At 34.8% G+C, this 21319-nt stretch overlaps 2 protein-coding genes across 3 annotated transcripts; both read right to left on the bottom strand.

Moving 5' to 3' along the window:
• Positions 1–943: 943 nt before the first annotated feature.
• Positions 944–1664, bottom strand: LOC122012596 (nuclear transcription factor Y subunit B-1-like). The gene has a single exon (XM_042569193.1). The coding sequence runs from the start codon at positions 1609–1611 to the stop codon at positions 1078–1080; it is 534 nt and encodes a 177-aa protein (XP_042425127.1). The 5' UTR covers positions 1612–1664; the 3' UTR covers positions 944–1077.
• Positions 1665–8475: 6811 nt separating this feature from the next.
• On the bottom strand, positions 8476–19840 carry LOC122010043 (serine/threonine-protein phosphatase 4 regulatory subunit 2-like). 2 transcript variants are annotated; one of them, XM_042566411.1, is made up of 8 exons: positions 19738–19840; positions 19120–19234; positions 16833–16913; positions 12986–13034; positions 12116–12221; positions 10111–10163; positions 9905–9967; positions 8476–8974 (listed from the first exon to the last, which is right to left on the bottom strand). In XM_042566411.1, exons 2-8 carry the CDS (start codon positions 19230–19232, stop codon positions 8663–8665), a joined length of 777 nt encoding a protein of 258 aa, XP_042422345.1. In that variant the 5' UTR covers positions 19233–19234; positions 19738–19840; the 3' UTR covers positions 8476–8662. The 2 variants fall into 2 exon arrangements, with proteins under 2 accessions (XP_042422345.1, XP_042422346.1); XM_042566412.1 differs by having other exon boundaries at positions 19120–19249; positions 19738–19838.
• Between the last annotated feature and the right edge of the window lie 1479 nt (positions 19841–21319).

Raw genomic sequence — 21319 nt, forward strand, 5'->3', positions numbered from 1 at the left:
TTTTGGGTAACTATGAGGACTTAAGCCCAAAGTAAACAATATCATAATATTGTGGGAATATCTTAATTCTTTTGACCATAACAATTGGTATCAGAGCTTGAATTGCTAGAAGGACTAACCGCCGACTATGCAAAAGAGTCACGATCCAATCGAGACATATAGGTAGAATATTGATCTCTAACAAAGGAAGTGGAGGCTTCCAGGCAAAGAAGTTCTAGCTGCGACTAGGCAAGGACATTCTAGTAGGTCAGGTGGACCGAAGGGCAAGGAAGTCTTATTAGGTTAGTTGAATAGAGGGGTAGGAAAATTCGGATAAGTTAAGAATCAGATGACATCAAGTGGATAGGCTTGAGGGGACGGTCCTTTGAGGGGGAATTGTTTGATTGCAATGGTTGCAAATAAAGTCCCACATTGAAAATATATGGAAAAGACAATGAATTTATAAGGGAAAGATATCTCCATTATATGAAGCCTTTTGGATAGAGCCCAAAAAGATATCTTAAGCCTAAAGTGGACAATATCATATTTTTGTAGAGATATCTTAATTCTTTGGTCTAACGGGTAAATCACAGGTAACTTCTAGCCCTTGGAATAATGATTGACCTATGAGGGAGACATTTACCTCGGTATTCAAATGACGTCGCTTTAGGTGAGACAGATTTACCTCGTGAGACTTTGATCATGCAAACATTTGGCAAAAAGATCTTATGTTAATCCTGAGCACCCCCACACAGTTGACCTCATACCACGATATAGGAGGACATTTCTCTCGATTTCATCGGAAATTGGCCTGGCTTGATTCGGCAATCCTACCCTGTGGTGACCAATTTACTCAACCGAGCCCTCGGGGCAAAAGATTGAAATTTGATCATGCATGCAAAAATGAAGGTTCTAAGAGTTAATTATTCAAGAACAACACAATTAAAGACAAATATCAGGGAGACCACAAATCATAGTAAACAGCAAAGAAACTAAATCAAGAACTCAAGATCAAATAAATCAAGCACCTCAAAATAAAGGATGAAGGTCCAACTTCGAAGAGGCGAAGAGTAGTAAATTAATTAACTAACTAAATGGCTAGAATAATCCCCTTGATGTAGAAGGATCATCACTACTTTTAGTTCTATCCATGGCGTTAAACGTCAAGCGAGCAGCGCCGCCGCCAGCGGTATGGTCTCTACCAACCGCCTTGGAGGAGGAGGAGGGGGAGGAGGAAGCGGCGGGGACCGTCCGGCCGTCGCCGTCCTTCTCCCCCTCCAGCTCGCGGTACTTGTGGAGGTAGCGGCGCATCGGCTGGACGTAGTCGTCGAAGCCGAGGGCGTCGAGGGCCCAGCAGACGTCGTCGCCGTTGACGGTCTTGCGCTTCTCCCTGCGGCACTTGTCGGAGGCCTCTCCGGTGACGAAGCTGATGAACTCGGACACGCACTCCTGCACCGTCTCCTTCGCCTCCTTCGAGAGCTTCGCGTTGGGGGGCAGGGTCCGCTTCATGATCCGCCCGACGTTGGCGATCGGGAGCAGCCGGTCTTGATCCCGGATGCCGTCGCTGCTGCCTCCGTCGCTGCTGCCGGCGGCCGCGCACTTGCGTTTGTCTTCTTGAACGGAGGTCTCCATGCTTCCTGCTGCGATATCAGACAAGAGAGTCAAACTCAAACCTGTTGAACAAGACTCACTCGCTCGATCGCCTTTTGGAATCTATATATATATAGCAACGGTATTTTAGAAATTATTTTACATTTCTTTTATATATATCTTATATATATTATGGCTCGAGCTTTGTCGTATTCAAATTTATTTATTTATTTATTTATTTACTTTTCGAACGTAGTTAAACTTTTTTATTTTTTATTAAAAATGTTATTGAGTTCCAGCTTTTGTTTTTATCAAGCTCAATTAATATTTTTATTGTGCCTTTTATGGATCTAGAAATTCAAGTATGAAGTAATAGATCATGATAAACAAGAGAAGGTATCCTCCATCTCAACCGATGAAACACTATAATACTAAGGGTTCCATCCTCGACAAAAGAGAAAAGGGTCACCGTCGATGCTGCCTCTCCCCCCTCTGTTGGATCCGTCCCTGCCTTATATATATATATATAATTTAAAATTATACAAATATTATAAATTACTATATTTTTTATCTTTAAATAAAAGTTAAAGAATTAAATTTATAGATAAATTTTTCATAAGCTAATTGACAATTTGATTGATAAAACTCTGCACTCAAGGCAATATATGCTCGTTGACAAATTATACAAATATTATAAATTTTGCAAAAGTTAATAGACAATTTGATTCGTGGTAAAAGGTGACTTATTCATACCAAGTCTTTCTTATTGTCGTTCCTATAGTGAGATCAAGGAAGTAAAAATAGTGATCTAGCGACCTCTCTAACTGGGAGAAATTTTATTGTCCAAATAAATATTTTTTCGAGATTCGATCTTTACTTTTATGTGACAATCTACGTATACTAAAATACCAATTTGACTATGCCCGTGGGACGATTCATAAATTGTTCATGAACTTTAGTAAACGAAGTTTATTAATTTTATATATATTTTTTTTGTCATTGTATAAACTTTAGTGAACTTTATTGAATTCAATATGCGCGTGTGTAAATGTACAAATTAAAGATTACAAAAGGTTACTTAGCTTTTTGCCAAATTTAGGTACCCTAGCTAGTAGCATTGAAAACCCTAATAGCTTCTCTTTGAATACTCTAAAGTGGAAATATTGAGATTAGGAAGAAGATAGATTAATGATTGTTTTTTGAAATCGAGGGAGCCCTCCAATTAAAATAATCATTGAGTGGAGATCTAATATGTCATATATGACCCACATCTATAATTTGTGTTGATCAACAAGTTACTTATTCTTTGATGGTAGGTTAATGTCTCTTTCATCGATATTGTTGTTTACTTTGTAGGAAATGATCCTAGCACTAAAGATCACCATGGAATATGATCTTTCACCTGTTTTATTAGTTTATGTTTGATAGAAGGCGAATCTATAATATCATTTGGTGAACTCTTCTACAATTCAATGTTTTTGTAGGGGTTTTCCCTACCCGGTTACTTTAATGAGATAATATTGTTAAAAATGTGAATGAAAAATGAGGTGAAAAGGAAGAAGATTTTATTGTGTGTGGCAGTTTAGTCTCACATTGAAAGTTTTATGGTATTATAGTTGATTTACAATATATCACTAGCATTGAAGTTGTAAATATATGTATAGGGAGAAGTTCACTCTCACGCGCGCCTGTGCATGGGGTACAATTCTAAGGTCCGGATTATACTAAACCAAGTTGATTTGTGTGCGAGTACGACATGCACATGTTGAATGTCGAATCGATTTGAACAAAATTTACCCCAGCGGATCAACCAATATTTTACCACTCGAATTATTTTTTGCTTGTTGTTCAAGTGTAATGAAGGCATTAATGTGTGATTAATGGAGAATCCATAATTGCCAGTAAAACGACCAATCAGCGATTGGTGTGTAAACACAATGAATGACCTTCATTCAGTCATTTACTGTAGCCAAAAGTTTGATATGCTATATATGGAGGAGGCCTTGACCATGAGCAGGATAGACATGCAAGTAGAGAAACTTTATTCACCTTCGTTCCCCTCGCTTCATTTCTTTCTATTGTGTACTTCGCTCGGTAGCTCTACTCATGATAATATTCAAGTATTCACTCAGTTCGTAGTGACTAACCTGTGCTTAGTGGTGATTGCAGTTTATCGTTATATCCTGAGAAACAGACGTTTATCGTAACCTTAAAGCACCGTCGAAGGGGACAAATCTGTTTTAAGAAAATTGTGTTAAACACAATCCTCAGTGTTTCTCTTCCCACTCAGGTCTCAGCTTCTCACTCAGCAACAAAGCAACTCAACAGCTCGACCAATATAGCAGCTCAAAAACTCAGTTGATTTTGGAGATTGGTCGACTCCATAACTCGACTGCTCAGCCATACAAGGCAGTCCTTGTTTGATTATTTAAAATTATCAGCTCAAGTTATTTCGACAGATAAGTCTAAGTTGTTTTCTATAATTTCAATACAGTAAATTCCCTGTAACTGTGGCAAATATCAACAAGATTGTGGAATAAGTCCAAGAAATCCAGCTAGGTTAGGTGTGGTGTAATTTAACCTTTTTTTACCAAGTGTGCATGACTTGACAAGTCTAGGTGACCTGACACTAGGCTGAAATCTAGCTAGGTTTGTTGGACTTGATAGCTAGTGGGGCGTCCATATAGATCAAGGAGTAACCCGATATCTGACAAGAAGTTCGACTAGGTCCATAGAACCTGATAGTTGGTCGAAATTCAGTTGGCTCTGCGGACCTAACAACTGACGGAAAGACTTGATGGGTCAAAGGCAAGTCAAGTGATTCTGCATGGTAAGTAAGGTAAGTCACTGGAGGAGAGTGTTCCAGTGAGAACGAGTCCTAATTAGAGACTTTAGGTGCTGATCCAGTTTAGGTTCATTTTAGATACCTAAACTAAGACCATGACTATATTCTAGTCTTGAATAGACAGGATTTAATTAATAATGCTTTTTTATATTGTGTTAATTTTGTTTTGCAGGTTACATTTTATTTTTTGGACTAACGCATTTTGCAGGGTCGAAGTAGCAAAACTTAGCCTTAGATGAATAGTATCGGAGGAGCCTCAAAGGTACTCGGAGGTGCCTCAGATCGGAGCTTTGAGGTGCCCTAGACCAGTCTGAGACGCCCTCAAGGAGATAAGAGTGACAGATAAAACTTTGTGGCATGGAGGTGCCCTGGAGGCATTGGAGGCGCGTCGGAGGCACATTGGAATGGAGGTGTCTCAGAGAGCTTGGAGGCACCCTCGCACGAATAGAAATCGAAGTCAGTGGGAGTGATCGGGTCTGAGACATTGGAGATCATTTTTGAGGCTGGAGGCGCCTAGGATGAACTTTGAGGCGCCTCCAACACTCTTTAAAAGAGCTATTCAACCAGAACTTGAACACAACTGAATTACGAGCTTCAACGACTCTTTTGCTGCTTCGACTATGCTCTGCTACTGCACTACTGCTCCAAGACATCCGACCGTTGCCGGCAGACCGACATTGACACACAAGCCCGTTTAGATTTTGCGTTTCTAAAGTGTCGGTAATGATTTAATATTCTTGTACAGCTTGTATACTTGAAAAAGAAAAGTGTAGGCTGTTACACTTTCTTATTTTTCGTACTTATATTCGATTCCCTCTTCTGACGGTTCCGGAAGAGGTTTATAATGGATTGTCCGTCGATACGATCTGAGGGATCGTGAATCTTGGAGTAAGAGTTGTTGAAGGCTTTGAACCAAATTAACTCCTTGTGTTCGAATTCTGTTTTTCTTTACTTAATTATTTTTATTTTTTCCGCTGCACACTCGTATTTCAAAAAGATAATCATTTTTAAAATACACGTGATTCATCTCTTCATCTCTCATGTGTACATCGATCCTACATAATCCATAATTGTTGGTAAAACAGTTGGCCAGCGGTTGGTGAGTAAATGCAATGAATGACCTCCATTCGGTCATTTACTGTAACAAAAGGTCTAAGCTCCTATATAAGGAGGAGGTCTTGACCATGAGTAGGATAGACATGCAAGCAAAGAAATTACATCCACCTTCGTTCTTGACTCCCTTTCTTTCTATTGTGCAATTCGCTCAGCAGTTCTACATATGATAGTGTTCAGGTACTCACTCAATTTTCCATGATCAACTTGTACAGTGGTGATTGTTGTCTATCATTATATTTTAAGAAACAAACATTCATTGTAACCTCGAAGCACTGTCCGAGGGGACGAATTTGTTCTAAGAAAATTATGTTAAACACAGTCTTCAATGTTTCTCTTCTCACTCGAGTCTCAACTTTTCGCTCAGAGACATAGCAGCTCAACCGATACAATAGCTCAGCAACTCAACTGACTCTCCAGCTAGGCAACTCTACAACTCAACAGCTAAATCATACAAGACAATTTAATCATCCCAAACAATTCATCCTAATTTCTTATTTGATAACTTGGGATTATGAATTTAAATTATCTCGACAGAGAAATCTGAGTTGTTTTCTGGAATTTCAATTTAGTAAATTTCTTATAACTTCCGGTAAATATCTCCAAGATTATAGAATAAGTCCACCAAACATAAATTTCCAAAATTAACATCGATAACTATTAAATTAAATATCATAAAGACAGTAAAGAAGAAGTTTTGCAGCCATTAATTCCACTTTAAAAAGCTAGTTTGCGTTTCTTATTTCCTATTTATTTATTTAATAATTATTATTATTTTAAAAATCTATCTTATGATTTGAGATGAAACTAATTATAACTTCTACTGAATATTTTTGCATTGAATTAGAAGATCACGATCCCGTGTCCATATACAAATATTTGATTCTGCACAGTTCGAAGAATATTTATGGGGAAAAAATAAAAAGGCACTTAATTATTAAAATCGTCAAAAGATATCTTTTACTTTTAAAATTTTAAAAAATATATATTTTCATCTAAAAATATAAAATAAAATAATTTAATTTGATAAAAAAATATTATACACAAGGCACTTTTACATTAAAAAAATTATTTAATAAGTTTTTGCTATAAAAGTTTAGTAGTCATTAAGTGATTTTAACATTTTTAAGAGATGCTGATCAAATTTAAGATAGATAATTTTTAAATATAAAAAAGCTATATTTATAATATTTTTTTATTAAATTAAATTTAAAATAAAAAATAATTTATTTTAATACATGATTACATGGTAACGATGACATTGTAGATGCATTCTGTTTAAATCAGGTAACTAATTTATCTAAATATACAAATCCCACGTCTAACTTTTAAAATACGAAATCACATATCCTATACCTATTTTACCCCCTCTTATTTACACTACTCGACTCAGTCTGCTTGTATATATATTTTTTTTAAATAAACAAATTGTTTTAATACCTATTCATATTTAAAAAAATCATTACTCTCAACATATTGTGATAAATTGATGTTTGAAAACATACATATAATTAGAAAAATTAAATGAATACATAAAATATAATTTCATATCATTTCGAGTTCTCTAGATCTATCAAACCGATTGATGAACCTAGAGAACTAGGAATAACATGAAATTAGGTCTTATGTATCTAGTTCTCTTGATTATATTTATGTCATCAAACATCAATTTAGCACAATATATTCAGAGAATGATTTTTTTAACACGAATGTGTCTAAAAAATCTAATTCATATTAAAAAATATTGTTCTCAATATATTATATCAAATTGATGTTCGAGAGCATGAATATAATTAGGAGAATTAGACGAACATATATGATCTGGTTTCATGCAATTTTAATCTATCTAGGTCTGTAGCTAATTTTGGCCAAAACTAGCTAATACCAGGTCCTATTTGTTCGTGTAATTCTCCTAATTATATTCATACTTTCAAACGTCAATTCAACATAATATATTGAGAACAGTGATTTTTGTTAACATAAACACGTCTAAAAAATCTAATTCATATTAAAAAAATCATTGTTCTCAATATATTGTGTTAAATTGATTTTTGAGAGCATGGATATAATTAGGAAAATTAGGAACACATAGGAAATGATTTGATGTAATTTTGAGATCTCTAGATCCATCAATTGATTTTGACTAAAACTGACTAATGAACCTAGAAAATTTGGAATGACATTAAACAAGGTCATATATGTTTATCTAATTATTCTAATTATATGCATTCTCTCATACATCAATTTATCTCAATATATTAAGAATAATAATTTTTTATTATTATTTTTAATATATTGAGATAAATTGATGTATGAGAGAATGCATATAATTAGAATAATTAGATAAACATATATGACCTAATTTCATATCATTCCAAGTTTTCTAAGTTCATTAATAAGCAAAAGATGAGAGTTACAGAAATGAGTATGTTAAGATAAATGTGCGGACATATAAAAATGAGTAAGATAAGAAATGAAAATATTATAGAGAAAGAGGGTTATACTTATTGAGAAAAAACTCCAAACGACGCGTTTAATATGATATGAATATGCATTTATATGACTAATAGATGTTTCAGTTAAGCGATGTGAAACTATGACAAATATATATATCAAATAAGGAAAAGACATGACGATTAGTAACAATAAAATAAGATAAAATTTATTTAAATATAAATGATGATATAAGTAAGGAATAGAGTTCAATGATATAAAAGGATCCATATAATCAACTCACCTAATGGGATAAAATTTGATTATTATTGTTGGTATATACATGTTTATATCTATCTAAGTAGATATAGTTGAGCATTCTATAGGTATCATTGTTATTACTATTATTTTTCAAACAAAGACCAAAGTAAAATAAAAAGAAAAAGAAATTGAAACTGTGAAAAGTAGCTATATGAAGAAATAATGAGCAAGCTTTCTTAACTTACTACCATTAATGATGCGCAAATACTAGAAAAAACGATGATTATGGCCATATGTATACAAAAGTGAAGTTCCAGATAATAAAACAGTACAGGTTCGAAAAGTTCAGAATCTCATGTAAGATACTGACATTTCTCGAGAATCTCAAAATGAATATCATCAACTAGTCAACTTGGTTCATCGAAGACTCACCAGTGTTGTTCATGTTGAAGGACTTTGCTCTTCGTTAGTTTCACCAGTTTCTTCAGAAGCCTTGGAATCAGAAACTGCTTCAGTCGATGTTTCACTAGCCTTGTGCTCTTGCATCTCTGTATCAGCAATTGTAGCATCTTCAACAGTCTCTGCGTCGGTCATTTCTTCATCGCGGTCGCCGGCAGCAGGCTCAACTCCATTTGAGATAGGAATAGTTTTCTCATTGGGTGTCTCATTTCCACTGACAGCTTCATGTTTCTTCCCCAGAACCCCAGGATAGGGCTCAGTGCACTTACTTAAGGTGGATGTGACCAACAAATTCTACAGTTAGGCGAGTCACTGAGATTAGAAGATAACAACACTAGGAAAAGTCGAAGTAGCAGGGTGCTAAACATGGTGAAAATGCAAACTTTCTTAACATCACATTCTAAAATTCGATCAACGAAAAAATATGCATATGCAGAACAATATAAATGGAAAGGAAAAAAAAAGTGAGTCCTAGCAATTTCATCAATTACATGGATTTGATTCCTCTTGAAACTGTCTGTCAATCATTTTTAACCCATTTATTTTTATTTCATATCTATTTGCTGATGCTAAACATATTTCAAACACGATTATTGAGATGGAGGAGAGCGTCAGATGTTCTTTATGATCCTAAAGTACTTCTAAGACTTAAAAGGAAAGTTTTACAAAATGACGATTAGACCTTCTATGTTATATGAAATTGAATGTTATGGTATAACTCAAGCACATGAGTAAATATGAGAGTTACAGAGACGAGAATGTTAAGATAGATATGCGACCAATAAATGCTCCAGTTAAATGATGTGAAGTTATGACACATATGCAAATCAAAAAAGGAAGAAGAAAACCCAAAAAAAATTGGTTAGAAACAATAAACCACAATAAAATTTATTTAAATATAAATGATGATAAAATAGAAGATAGAGTCCAATGGCATAGAATGATTCATATAGCTGACTCCACCTAGTGGAATAACACTTGGTTATGTTTGGTCAGTCTCACTGTTATCCCACAAATCCACTTAATATTCAGAATTTTTGTTACACAACTATCTTTTTAAGTATATGTTGTTGATTACTTAGCTATTTTTGCATAATAACGTGGAGATCAGAAAAGACACTAAATATAGCAATAGCAAGAAAGATTTATTCCTAATCATAGTTATCCAACAACAGAACATTCAGATCTATGATCACAGCCACAACAAAAATTTTGTCCACGAACCTTCTCCAAGGCCAGTGCAAGCTTTGAAAGATTTGAATACGTATCTTTTGGTACCAAAAGGATCTGTTAAAAAAAATTATATTTCTTGTTTAAAAGAATTCACATGATAGACGAAATGTGATTTCGGGGGAAAAAAAGGCTCCATAGCATGTCTGATTAAATTTGAAACCAAAAAGAAAAATAAAAATACATGAAAGGCAAGTTACCTCACAGAGCCTTTGCAACGTGAAAGGAGGACCTTCAGTAAAACTAAGAAGGGCTGCAAGCAAATATAACAATTAGCTGCAAATATAAAACTGGCGTCGAAAGACATAATTAGCTTACCAATACTGGATGGCAAAGATGGACAGAAAGCATGGAAAAAGAGAAAAGAAACAACACAGGAAAGAACAGGCGTCCACTAACCTCAGCTTGCGTTTTCTTTTTTGTTTCTTTAAGAAAAAAGAGAAAGATATCCAATTTTTAATCTCACTTGTAGCAGTGTCTTAGATTATGTTACCCCTCAAATTGTTAAATTCTGCCCCTGCGACCCATTTTCTTGTAACACAAACAGTTCCACTAATGAATCAGACAAGTAATCTATAAATTGACCATATTTTTTCGAGATTGACATTTCAAAATCAATTAAAAAAAGTCAACGCTAATTCTTATAGATGCAGCTTCTGAATAATTTGTGATACTCAAGTTGGCAGTCCGATGCACGAAGCTCCCGGCAATGTGGGATCCCAGAAAAGGGTCTATTGTACATAGCCTTATCTTGCTTTGCAAGAGGTTATTTCCGAGACTTGAACTCGTGATCTCTAGATCACATGACAACAACTTTACCATTGCGCCAAGCTCCCCTTCAATACTCTAAAGTTTATCAAGATTATAATCTCTTATTTTCATGTAACGAAAGGACTTAAATACACTAGAGAGTTTCAAAATTTGTTGGAAATTGCTCTTAAGCAAGCAAAATAGAAGGCATTCTTAAAATTGTTGACAGTACGTGTATAAAAAAGGGAGCAAAAATAGACGAAACGAACCCATGTCCAATCAGTTGTATCCCTTCAATGAAGCAGGCAATAGAATTTTTTTTATGATGAGGTTGAGGACATCACTCATGGTGTACAATGGTGACACCTTGGCTTGTGGTCTATGATGATTTTATGAAGGTCCCTCACAACAACACCTTCCTTCGCTCTTTCACCCTTCTCTTTTGCCCACTCGGCACACTCGCTGATACTAACACCTAGCATGCTGACAGATATTGAGACGGCTGAGGATTGAAGCTGACTTAACTTGAAATTTTAAGCCTCACTTCATGCACAACTTGTGAGTGTATTTCTCTTGACAGAAACACTAGGGAAACAAAAGACGCCTAGGGAAATAGTGGTAAAACCGACCTCTCCCTCTACTTCCACATTTCCATGAATAGAAGCGCAGGAGGGAAGGAAAATGGGAATCAATTTACCCACTTTCCCATTTTTGGACTCCGCCCAAGTCAGGCAGAAAGCCCAAAATTTTCAAATGTTGGCTAAATTCTCACAAGGTGAAAAGTGAGACCCATTGTCATTTAGGTAATCAATAATTAACCCTAATTTTTTTAATTTGGTATGACATTATTATTCCTTTAAGTTACCAACTAATTTGTGTCGAGGTCCAAGGTAGGGAATGACTATACCAAAACAAGATATCTATATTGCCAACAAAACACCTCCAACCCAACCCAACTTAAATTGTGTGTATTTATATATGTATGTTACACACAAGTACATGGATGACTATCATTGAAACCGTTACTAGTAATAACCATCCATGATGTTGATCAGATCAAAAGATCAACACATGTGTTCCAAAAAATAAAACTATAGTGGATTAGATTAAAATTATTTGTATTTATTATATTCCCTGGGATCCCGCATTGGCGGAGCTTCACGCACCAGGCTGTCCATTTTTTATATATTTTTCTTTTATTTCAATAATGTGGATTGGTTCTCTCTAAAGTCTTCCAAAAAAATAAAACTATTGTCTCATCATTAGTATCATATGTAATCAAGTAAAATGGTACACATTAACATAAAAACAAATCCAATAATTAGAACAAATAAATATAGAAATCCAGCATAAGAATCTACATGGAGATAGATAAGTAACATAAGGGAAAAAAAAAATCCAAGATTCAAGTGGATACTAGCAAATGGTGTATTGAATGCATGCTCTTGAGTTTACCTTCATCTAGACGTTTCACCAACTCTTGATATGTTTCTCCTACTAAAGAACACTTCTGCGGCCCACTACTATTGTCCGTTTGTGCTTCATTATATTCTGCCAAGACCTTGCGATATTTCATTCAACCATGCATTAGTACGTATATATTCTTCATCAAAACTGTATGAAGATCACATATACCATACATATTGTCAAGGATAGTATCAGAATGAAAAGACATAAGGAAATGACAGCAGATGAACAAATACCAAATTGATGATGATAGAATTCTCAGTGTTAAAATAAATAGGACCAATGATTTTGTGAAAATAGCTTTTCTCCAATTATTTTCTGATTGGACAATGATCTGCTTTATCTTTGAGATTTATGAGCACAATATAAAGACCAAAAATGAAGCAAAAATCAAGGAACATAAATTGTGTGCCAATCAAATGAAAAACAGAAAATGGAAGAAGAGAACTGGCACCGGTGCTTGATGATATAAAATAGAGCACTATATTTTTCTTGCTTAACTAATACGTTTCCTCTTTGAAATACAATGGACAGGAGTAAAGTTACTGAGACAAGGATGTGAGTCCCTTGTTATGTTCAATAAGTAATCAGTAAGTTAGAGTTGCTTTATTCTATAGAGTTGACATGTATTCCTATCAACATTGTAGAAAATGCAGTGAGCTATAGACTATTGAATATAAGAACTAAATCCAAGAATCACAGCTTGGTAAGGAATGTATGAGCCAGATTGTTGCTGATCTTTCACAATATATTGCTCCAAATATTACCCATCTTATCCTAACAACATTGAAATTTTCTACCAGTATGTGCACATCACACAAGCACAAGTCCAAATACTTTAGCATACCTCTAACATACCTGCTTCATCCAAAAAGAAAGCAAGCCTCTCAGCATATCCCAGTCATGCCTATAAACCAATCAAAGAGCATAATCAGTTGATTAGTAGATATGAGTCAACTGTGATTTAATAGATAGGGTAAACATATAACTGAGTCATTTTTTTTACGTGTACTTCTGCAGTTCATTTTTTTGAGAGAGAGCCTTGGCACAACGGTAAAATTGTTGCCATATGACCAAAAGGTCACGGGTTCGAATCCTGGAAACAGCCTCTTGCAAAAAGCAGGGTAAGGTTGCGTACAATGGATCCTTCCCCGGGACCCCGCATGGCGGGAGCTTCGTGCACCGGGCTGCCCTTTACTATCTAGAGGTGAAAACTATAAACTAATTCTTTTCAGGGCTGATTAACAAATCCTTTTTACCTTTTAGAGCTGATTAAGTTATGATCGAATAGAGATATGACACAACACAGTTCTTCCCTTGAACATTAACCCAGTTAAGAAAACATCAAAATCAAAGATAAGACAAAATAGAACTGCAGCTAAGTTCAGCTAAAAAAATCACCAGTGTGGCCTCTTTAAAAATCAATGGTAATTTATCAAAAAGATCAATGTATTGACTAACATATTTCCTCAATATTTTTGAGCTCTTAACCTTATAAACTTTACTTAAACCTTTTACCCAACCACTTAACTATTTGTATCTATACAAGTTTGATTCATTTTGATAAGTTTTCCAATTTTTAAAGCTTATTTCTTGCAAACAAAAAGATTTTGTATTTCATCACTGCAATAACTCTCTAATAGTTAGACACGTAACTTTGGGTCTGACAGGATTTTATGTTTCCCTATTGCTATTCTTATTTTCCAACTTTAATCTCATCTTCCATCCAAGTTGGCATGGTATTGATATCCATAATCATGTATTCCAAACTTCTTTCTCCATGCATATTATAAAAAGCATCAGAGTTTTATTCTTTAAATTTTGACTAATAGTTCTAAACCATTGAAATCACCTTTTTCTTCTTTCATTTCCTTAGACATATTTAGCAGCTTTCATCCGATAAGGTTTTACTTTTTTTTTTTTAAACCATAGTGTTATATGTATATCCCTTTCCAGGAAGGAATATATAGATCACAGGAAATAAAGAAATACAAAATCATGCTGCACTATTGCTCTACTGCAGTAGCCGATCGGGCGTGAAGCGCCTGATCGACAAAGGGCTGGTTCATGTAGAACGCCCGTACATCTAAGATCATCAGGCGCTCATCGCGGAGCAGAGGAACGTTGGGACGACCGGAGCATTAGTCCGGTCGGGCGGAAACAGTCTACCGAACCGAGTCATTGTAGGGAAGCAACAAAGGTCGATCGAGAAGGGATCCCCGGCCAAGCGGCTCCCCAGCTCGACCAAAGAGTGGGACCCTTTTATATCTCTTAATATTCCTTTGGGAGATAATGCGGTTGATAACGAGGTATGGTCAACAGGTAGATCGTACGACGGAAGCTTCTACTATCTTATCAGGCATGTGCATGCTATGTTAAGGTATGGTGTCAGAGACACTTTCCTGACAGGTCCTTTCATAGAACAATTTGGAGAATGTGTCCACACCTCGAGGAGCGTGCACGTCACCCGCTGGGCACTATATAAAGGGGAGTCCATGCACCGACGGAGCGTGCATGTTATTCACTATTCACGCTTGCGCTTACTGTTGCTCCGTTTCCTTCCAACTTTTCGGTGACTGACTTGAGCGTCAAAGGGCCAACGCCAGAACCCCTTCCCTGACCTGGCACTGACGTTTCTTGTGTTGCAGAGCAGAGCGGAGTCTACATCCTCAACACAGAAGCCGTATCCTCAACTAGCCGTCTCCACAATTTTCGGACAAGATCAGCTCCTACGTTACAAATTGTAAACATATTAGGAATGGTATAATTGTCAAAATTGAGTACCCTAAGCTCTTGCATAAAGAATGAAGATTTTATGTAGAATCTTGAATTACAATGGGATCTAAAGGACTTACAATCTGATCCTGTGTTCTCTCTATTATGTTTCAAGGTAGGTTCTTAATCAATGTTCCAAGGTAAGTTCTCAATCCTAACTATCTTGACATTTAAAAGCTGCATATTTTAAATATAGAAGATCTAATAAAACTTTTGATTTTATTGAATTTTTCATAACTTTTCTGAGTAGAATATTCCTATTTAACTTTGATCATTATCATCCATCTCACAGAAATTACTAAATGCTGTAATGGATTGCCTTATCAATACACATTTTTCTTTTATTTAGCACATGAACAATTTTAATTATATTTGTGAGGAATTAAATTTTATGTCGTGCTAGTCAGCAGTGGCAGAATTTACCATTCTGACAACCAACCGACATGAACATCGATACCGGCAGCACAAGGCCACCACAACCTACGTGGGGTCAATGCAGAAGCGCAATTTTTTTGTTTTAAAAAAAATCAGGTTAATTTTTTTTTAACATGTAGTTATTTTCCCTTATTAATTTTAAACTGATCAAAATAAATCTAGTTTAAACCTACTTGATCTTGTCATGTTTAGATTGTGGACTTTAGTTAACCTAAATTGACTTTTAGTCAATAAGGATTAAATACTTCATGAGATAATATCAAAACTTAAACTCATCATTCAACATTTCAGAATATAACTCAATATAAGCAATATATAGCGATCAAATATTAATAAAAATATTTTTTAATTAATATATTTTATATTTCAAAAAATATTAAAACCGTATCGGCACTATACGATACGATACTGAAATCATATCATTTCGGTCATAAGCCAAAACTCTAGCACGGTTCGAAATTTTAAACTTTGCTTCGTAGTATCAAAATGATGCAAAGTTTGGCATGTTCATATATTGAAAACCAATATAATGCCATATATATATATATATAACATCTTATTTCTTTTAGGATTTTATGTTCTATGATTCAATCTTTTGATATAATACCATAAACACAATGATTGTTCTTAGGAAGGGTCTCAATCCTAATAAGCAACTTCTTTGTCCATATCTTCCCAAACTAATACAAGGATTCATTCTTAGACCATCCACATCAGATTCTCTATTACTATATCTAAAATTTAGGGTAAATGATCAACTTTATTAAATTTAGATAATCATTTTTCACTGCACACTACATCAAATACTCTAAAATTTCTATCATCCTTAATTTTTTTTATTATTTTCTTCTCTTTCTTTTATTTTTTATTATTATATTTATGGAATGAGTGGAAGGAGAGAGATTGAAAAGATTGAGTGGAAGGAGAGAGATTAAAAAGAAATATTATTTTATTTTTAGGGTAGAAGTTTCATTCCCTAAATTTAGAAAATCACTATTCATCAAATCTAAATTTAGGGAATGGATAGGGTAACTAATGTAGAGGGTTTTTAATTACCCTATCCAAAATTTAGGGTAAAATCTTTGGATAGGGTAACTGATATGGATGCTCTTATTCCACTACACAGATGCCAGTCTGATGGATTGCTTTTGAGTGGCCACCTATTCTACCCTTTACATATTGGGATGACAAGGCGGTGAAGGCACCTTACAACATTTTGAGATCATCATCCAACAAGACAATCTAAAATGCATATGAGACTGCTAATATAGTTTGATGTTGGTTGCAATCAAACACAACCCCGATGGTGTTCGAAGTTTAAACATAATAATATTCCACAGGAACATAATAAGCTGCACATTCTGTTTTCGTTCTAGGAACAGTTGCCTAGAATCATATCATACATTTTCTAGTTGGACAAAATGTCAACAGCATATGATATATTAACACAAACAGGGAAGTTAGTATAGAAATAAATCAGAATAAAAATACATGCCAGTATTGTCCCGTGTTTGCCATGACCTCCATTATAATTCTAATTTCTTCAATATTGACATCATGTTTAGACTCCAGCTTCCTAGAAAAAAAATATGACAAGGATTCAGGTTAATAAAGAGGATGCAATAAAACATGAAAACGTTCACTGATTTTTCTTAAACGATATATGCCAAAGCAATGACAAAAGAAACAGAAAGTAGAGTTTTTGCCTTCATCGGCAGCCAGGCAGATTATGAACACTTAGGTGTTGTTAGCTTCTTTAATATCATATACTCAACCCAACAACCAAGGATACAAAACACAACCTAATCAAGAACTGTTTTGTGGCAATATTTGTTTATGTGCTGTCAACTTGTTAAATATCATTTACTCTGCCCAACAACCAAGAAGGAAAGACAACTAATTTTTGAACATCCCTCTCTAATACTCTAACTCATAAGTGAGAATGTGATATTATTCACAATATAGTAGAATCACAGTGATAAAGAAATTCCTGCCTGACTACAGCATGAGTAGAAGAACATCCAATGGGCAATCTAAAGAATCAAACGGCAATCTAAAGAATCAAACTACATAAAGGAATTGGGATTAGAAAATATATCCAGAAAGTAAGCAATACTCTAGATATATTTCGCAAGAGAAACAAATTAGACTAAGAGCTTTACATATGCATGACCATGTTTACCAAGCATAACAAGTTTATGACACTTACAAGGATGTACTAGAGGCAAGGACTATGTTCTAACTCTTTAGTTTAAAGATAAAAGAGTGATGGTAGCATTGTTCTTGTATGCAGTGGAAAATAAGAACAAGAAGGCTGAATTGGGTAGATGGGGAAATATAATAAGTGAAGAGTAAGGAAACAATGTAGCGAAAATAAGAAGGCTAAGCCTCCTCCAGTTATAAGCAACACTTTCTTATCAGCAACAAAGAGTAGTGGACGATGAGATACCTCAATGACCAGGCGAGGCAAGAAAAGAGATGGATGGTAGTCCCGCTTAACAACAAAACCAAGACTTCATATCCCATCTATTTGGGGTCATTTACATGAATCTTATCTAAACATCAACTTTACGCAATGCTATAAACCAGAACATGATGAAAAATATTGGAAGTAAATGTGATTTACCTTGATGGAGATAGAACCTTGATAATTGGAAGCAAAAGAAACATGAACAAGACATAAGAACTATGAATAACAATTATCCTCCTTCACTCTTAATTATGCCTCATCTTATAACAATTTACCAGAATACTTTGTGATAACCAAGATTTTGAATATTCATGGCATTAAGCAACTCTGAGATCCAACAAGTGATGTATTCTAAAAGAACAACTGAGCATGATCCAGATCTGTATCATTATGACTACTTGAGTTTTCCCACTTCAATCCAAAAAGACTCAAATTTTGTCCAAATGAAAAATGCTGCATCCTTAGGCTTAATTTAATTGTTATAGCTGTGAAGTCCATTTTGCCAATTGGGTGGCCTTTGCTGAGTTTAGTAGCTAAAAATGTCAATGAAAAAAATTATAGAAACGGTTAATAAACAACACTAATCAACTTGTGCTCTTCTATCTCGACCAGGTAATTCAAATTTTAACCGATCAAACTAGCTTCTGTGTTAGTGTTCTCCATTCCTTCGAGTTTTTCTTATATACTCTTAACTTCTCCATGACTAGCAGCAACACAGGCCAGCCTGACTTAACTTGCTAACAATAACCTGACAAATGGCATCCCTATAAAAGTCAAAACATATGCATTAATTTACACGGAGTTACATGTTACCCTAAAGTGAATTAGAAGAAAACATAGGATTTTTAACTTTTCATCTATATTTATTCCTGCACTGAGATTTGCCTTCCTTCTATTATATGTCTATTTTGCTGAAATATGATCCTTTCACACGAATTCCTTCATAACAATAAAGACAACAGACTAAATTTGAAACTAAAAGGAATGAAAATTTCACCCTCTTCATTCAGTGGAATCATAGGCTGCATTCAAACTATAAGGAACCATGCAACTAAAAATAGAATTGCAAAGAAGCTCTATATATGATCCAAAAATGTCCATGGAGCACATACAGGAAATATATAAGCAACAAAATTTACAGGCAATTCGTTCCTCATTCCATGTTTGTGAGGGATAAGTAGAAGAAGATATAATAAAGGGCACCTAGCCAATATACAGCAGTTACAGATCATTTGATGCACAAGTTATAGTAGGAAAAAGGTGTTTTATGCTAGAAAACAACAAAACCAGGTAGATAAGATGTTGCACTTACTCGAAATTTGAGTTTGAGGCATTCAAATGTTCTGCTGAATGATCTACATCAGCAGAAGCCGTTACAAATTGTGAAGTATCTGAAATTGTATCCTCCATTGCAGTATTCGACATGGCTAAGAATTATAAGGCTGGAACTTGTAAGAGGTAGCACAAAAATAAAATAAAATTTAATGGCTCGATAAAAGGCTCCTCATATTGAATCTCAGAAGCAAAACAGTCAGAAAATTAATCTATTCCAAACGTTAAAAAATAAATAAATAAAAAGAAACTATCCTTCAGAGAGAAACTATAGACTCACTTACAAGCCCCATAACAAAGGTGGGAAAAACAAAAATCAATATATTGTTTGCGAGTTCGAAGAATCAGCCGATCCTGATCCGGATTGGCCGATTTGAACTGGGATCGCCCGAGTTCAATCCGATTGTTCCCGAGATCTCGAGAAAATGATGAAAACTTAACAACGTAGAAAAAAGGAGAAGAAATAGACATGTTTCATGAAACTAGGCAAAAATCAAAGATTTATGGCGAGATCTGTATCAATCGATCAAGAAGAATGGAGACGCGAGAAGAAAAGAAGATGCGTAGGTAAAGGCAGGAAAAAGGAAGAGAGATTTACCTTCAAAGTAAGGAAGAATGGACGGAGGAGTGGAAGAACAACTGAGGAGAGTTCAACGGCGGCGGGTTCGATAGGCGACGATTTTGCTCAGCAGGAATCGCACGACGGAAAGGTGGATTGGGCTGGCATGTTAATGGGCCGGGCAAGGAACAGAGTCGTACGGAGTCCGGCCCGTGGGAAGTCAGATGTCCTATTCGAACTTTTCAATATTTAAAATTTCAGTAGTTTTCTATAAATTATTAAAAAAATATAAATTAAAACAAATTAAAATTAAAGGATGGTTTATTAAATATTATTAAAAATATTGTATATTAATAATGAATAATATTCTTTATACAAAATAATAGTACTCTTCTTCGGAAAATCAATCAACCTATTAAAATCATATTATTCATCATTTATAATTGTGTAGGAATACAGGGTGAGATAGGGTGACGATGGATTTATCATCTCCATCCCTATCCTCATTTTCACCTTCGAATTATATCCCTATCCTCATTTTCATGCCCACCCGATCTCTATCCCCAACCTCACAGAGATTAAATCCTCATTTTCATCCATTTCCCTGACGACAAATTTAAAAAAATAGTTATTCCTCTTCCCATCTAATATTTAACAAATTAATCGGAAAATCCTCATCTTCCATTGTGTCATGTTAAGACGGATTCAGAGATGGGGATAGCATCCCTATATTTGCCTCTCCCCTCAAATGCGGAGATTTAAAAAATTCCTAAATCCGAACCTATATATGAAGGTACTCTCCGAACTCGTCTCCTATGGCACCTCTGGGAAAAGGCCTAACTTTGAACTCTAGAATCAAAAGTGATTCTATTTTTTCACTTGTAACTCTTTGAGAGATTTATATTCGCCTAATTATTCCAGGTCTTCTCAAGACAACCATTTGTATTCGTCTAATTATTTCCAGGTCTGTGGATCAAGAGATGATCCATTACATGAAAAATCCTTGATTTAAATGGACTCTATTTTTAAATAGATAGGGTCCATCCAAATCAAGGGTCCATATCAATGGACCATCCTCTGATCCGCAATTTATGAATCAGAAAATCCCTACTGAATCAAAGGAGTCTTGTTTGAAGTAACTGTCACGATTCCCCATCATTATCAATAATACCAATTTAGAAATATAAAAACAACTGTTCGATATGTTACAATTATTATCATCCTTTGTACCTTTGAATAGATAAATCTTTAATGTTCGTTAAGGTTTATCATAGTCCTGCGAGTATAATCGAGTTTGTATTCGAGGAAAACTTATCATCTGTGAGGCATGGTTTGATTTTCGATAGGTATAAATATTATTTTAGATTATCTCGTATCTCTTATTTAGAAACATCATTTACCGCTCGGCTAAGACGGAATAAGTTATGATTTATCTTCTCTCATAATATATATGAGCCATCCTGAAAGAACCTTTAAAGTGACAGTGACGACTTCATATCTTTTACTATCTGTTAAAGTCCTAGTGTTAACAAACGCATCAAATTATAAGATATTGTCATTAATAATTTATTAATCTATAGTGTTAACAAACGCATAATATTACATTTTAAGTGTATGTTGT

Source organism: Zingiber officinale, chromosome 8A, assembly GCF_018446385.1.
Source record: "Zingiber officinale cultivar Zhangliang chromosome 8A, Zo_v1.1, whole genome shotgun sequence".
In the NCBI taxonomy this organism is placed as follows: Eukaryota; Viridiplantae; Streptophyta; class Magnoliopsida; order Zingiberales; family Zingiberaceae; genus Zingiber; species Zingiber officinale.

What these genes read in the sequence shown, in the direction of transcription:
- LOC122012596 (XM_042569193.1), bottom strand. Translation starts at nt 1,611, where the DNA reads ATGGAGACCTCCGTTCAAGAAGACAAACGCAAGTGCGCGGCCGCCGGC.
- LOC122010043 (XM_042566411.1), bottom strand. Translation starts at nt 19,232, where the DNA reads ATGTCGAATACTGCAATGGAGGATACAATTTCAGATACTTCACAATTT. An exon ending in GCCTCAAACTCAAATTTCGA is followed by an intron (nt 16,914 to 19,119) that starts GTAAGTGCAACA and finishes TTTTTTTTCTAG; the next exon opens with GAAGCTGGAGTCTAAACATG. An exon ending in TTTCTTTTTGGATGAAGCAG is followed by an intron (nt 12,222 to 12,985) that starts GTATGTTAGAGG and finishes AAATATCGCAAG; the next exon opens with GTCTTGGCAGAATATAATGA.